At 40.8% G+C, this 2,835-nt stretch overlaps 1 protein-coding gene across 1 annotated transcript in view; it reads left to right on the top strand.

Annotated features, from left to right (window-relative positions):
* The window catches only part of tmem176 (transmembrane protein 176), a 7,774-nt gene extending 4,939 nt beyond the window's left edge, over positions 1–2,835 (top strand). The window contains exon 7 of the mRNA XM_023397260.2: positions 1,639–2,835. Coding sequence (XP_023253028.1) covers positions 1,639–1,698 — 60 coding nt within the window. The 3' untranslated portion in view covers positions 1,699–2,835. The remainder of the gene's footprint in view (positions 1–1,638) is intronic.

Below are 2,835 nucleotides of genomic sequence, written 5' to 3'. Positions count from 1 at the left end.
TGGAGCTTGTACTCCAAGCGAGGGATAATCCAGCATTAACACTGAAGAACCAAAAGTTGCAGTTCCTCTAATGGCCACTAGAGTGCAGCTCGAACAGTGAGTCAATCCACATAGACTCCCGTGTTAAAATGTCAACCTTTACAGCAGAAATAAACACGTTTACAGTTTGGTACAAATACAGTTTTGGTCTCTAGAGCTAATTTCCTCCTTCTGACAAATGTTTATACAACTCACCTCTTTATATTTTATTAAGGCTTACATTTATGGAAAATTGAGGGCATGGCCTCTTTGAGTGACAGGTTTGTTGACACAAACCATCATGCACCAAAGTCTCAGCTCAACACATGCCCCTCCTCTTTGCCCATTTTTGGATTAGCTGGGAGTTAGGGGTGGAGTCAGGCACTGCCAAGATGGCGACAGTAGAGCAGCTCACTCTGAGCTTCAGAACTGCTCTTCAGAAACATCTATGGTGATGATCTAGATCCTATCTGGACACTTCCTACAGCTACAGCCAAACGGTCTGCGATGACATATTAGTCGTTCTCCTGTAGCAGACAGGTAGGAAGTGTTAAGATAGGATCTACGTCATCATGTCACACTGTAGCTGTACTGTAACTGAAAACAACTACGTGTCCATGGTGTCCGCAGCTGTCCATGTACGTGTTCATAAGCAAGTATAACTGCGGTCTTCAGGAGCAGGAGGAACGCAGCTGAAACCATTTCATCAGACTGTGTCAGTGCTGACTTTTTTAAACTTTGGTGTCTCCCTGAAATAAGAGACCTTACCAAACTATACTTTTAACTGGCGCATGCTAATATCATGCTTTAGCTAGAGACAGTTTGACAAGACTCTGTTCATACGTGAAACATGCTAAAGGATTGATTTCACTGTTCTGTGGTTGTTGCTATGGCAATGAAGTAAAGACCAGCTGGTGCCAACGCTGTCTTTAGCTTCTTGTGAAATTATGAAAACAGTGAACAGTGCTGGGCTTCATGTCGTGGAGGTGAAGGTGTGTTTCAGTGTGAGCAGTAATCAGTACCACAGTGAGTTGAACACTTCCACCTCAGCACACTTCACCGTGAACTCAGGATCAAACTGAACCTACGTGTGACGTCACAGGGAAGGAAGGATAACGAGGCAACACAGAAACACTTTTACTGTGGCTGTAATACAACTGAAAACACAAAGACATTGTATAAACATATATATTCACCTGAGATAACGTGTTGACATGTGACTGTTAGGTTGGCTGTTAGTAGGTCAATCTCTCCAGAAAGTCTCAATGTCTCGATTACAATAATTAACGCAAATTCAACCAATCCCTGTGAATTCTGTGTGACAGCTGAGGCTCCCACACAACACTGAAGCATGGAGGGAAAACCAAACTAGTGCTCTTTGAGTCAACAGTTTACAGTGCTCTCATCCTGAAAGAGGCTTTTAAAGGTCCCACATTTTATACTTGTACAGTGTTTCATTTGAATCAGAGGCTCTGAGTCTCTCTTCTGATCACATGATTTGAAGGAGGCGGAGCTAAGATCAGTTTAACCCCTGAGTACTTTAATGCATCTTAAGATACTCACAACTTCATAATATAAGAAGGAATGGTGCTGACTCTCTCTCCTTTCTGTCTTTAATAGTCTCTCAATCAAGCTGCTCTATCCACCCCCGAAGCACTCATCCCCCCCGACCTGAACTGATCAGCTGATGGGTAACCTCTCATCAAGACGACTGATCAGCTGTCGTCACAACGGGAGAGGGGATGGATCACTTGTTTGATCACATGTCTATGACAGACTGAGGAGCTCAGGAGCCTCTGCTCTCAAATGTTTGTTTTTAACACTAGGTTATTGATACACTTAAATAATCCAAAACTTAAATGAAAGACAGAGCTGCAATAAAAGAAAAGAAGGAATATAAATTATAAACATTGGCATCATGGCTCAAATATGACAAAGAGGTGGAGGTCAGGCAGAAAGAAGGCATTCTGAGAGAAGCTATTCTGATACACCAAATACCCAAATTGGATCAGATCTGATGAACATTAATTTTTTTTGTTTAAAAACAGGGAACGAATAAAAATGTACAATCAAAAGTCCCAAACCCACAATTGAATGCAAATGTTTTGTCGGGTGTGTTGGGATTGGGCCAAAAACTGACAGCACCAGTTTCCTACTCCATTAAAACACACTTGAATCATCACCAATCAAATGGGCATTAAAAAAACTGATAAAAAAGCAGCAAAGCCGTAGAGGAAAAGAAGAAAAGATCGATTCTCCATCAACAGTGAGTCCAGTTTAAATCCAAAGCTACACAGGAGGCAAAATAAACTCAACTCATGGTTCACTTACTAGCTTTTACCCATATCACATGGTCTGCATCAGTGGACTGTCCTGAAGACTCAAGACTGTAACTGCTTCCTCTAAATGACTTTAATGAGAGGAATACTTGTCTGTTAGTTTGTGGTTTCTGTTTGTAATTGTACCAATGGATAACCAGAGTACGGTGGCTGACGAGGTCCAACACTCTTCCATCAGGAGAAACCAGCTGCAAGTTCAGACACAATGCAGGTTCAATAACACAGTAAAAATACAAACCAAACACAAGAACAGAAACATGCTGCAAAAGAAAAAACAAGCTGCAGGAAGACAAAAACACACGAACAACAAACAGACAAATACAGAGAGGATGAAAAAACAAAACACATTGTGTATGACACAGAGTCCATGTGCACTGTTTTCAACTTTTTCCACAGTATTATAAAAGATATGTTCATGCATTTTTAACCCTGATATAGTTTGTTTATTTTCTACAAAATAAAATCATATATTCATGTA

The sequence above is a fragment of the Seriola lalandi genome, unplaced genomic scaffold, assembly GCF_002814215.2.
Source record: "Seriola lalandi dorsalis isolate HSWRI2012SDOR001 ecotype SW California unplaced genomic scaffold, Sedor1 jcf7180002055006, whole genome shotgun sequence".
Taxonomy (NCBI): domain Eukaryota; kingdom Metazoa; phylum Chordata; class Actinopteri; order Carangiformes; family Carangidae; genus Seriola; species Seriola lalandi.
This window is presented reverse-complemented; position numbering and strand designations above follow the sequence as displayed.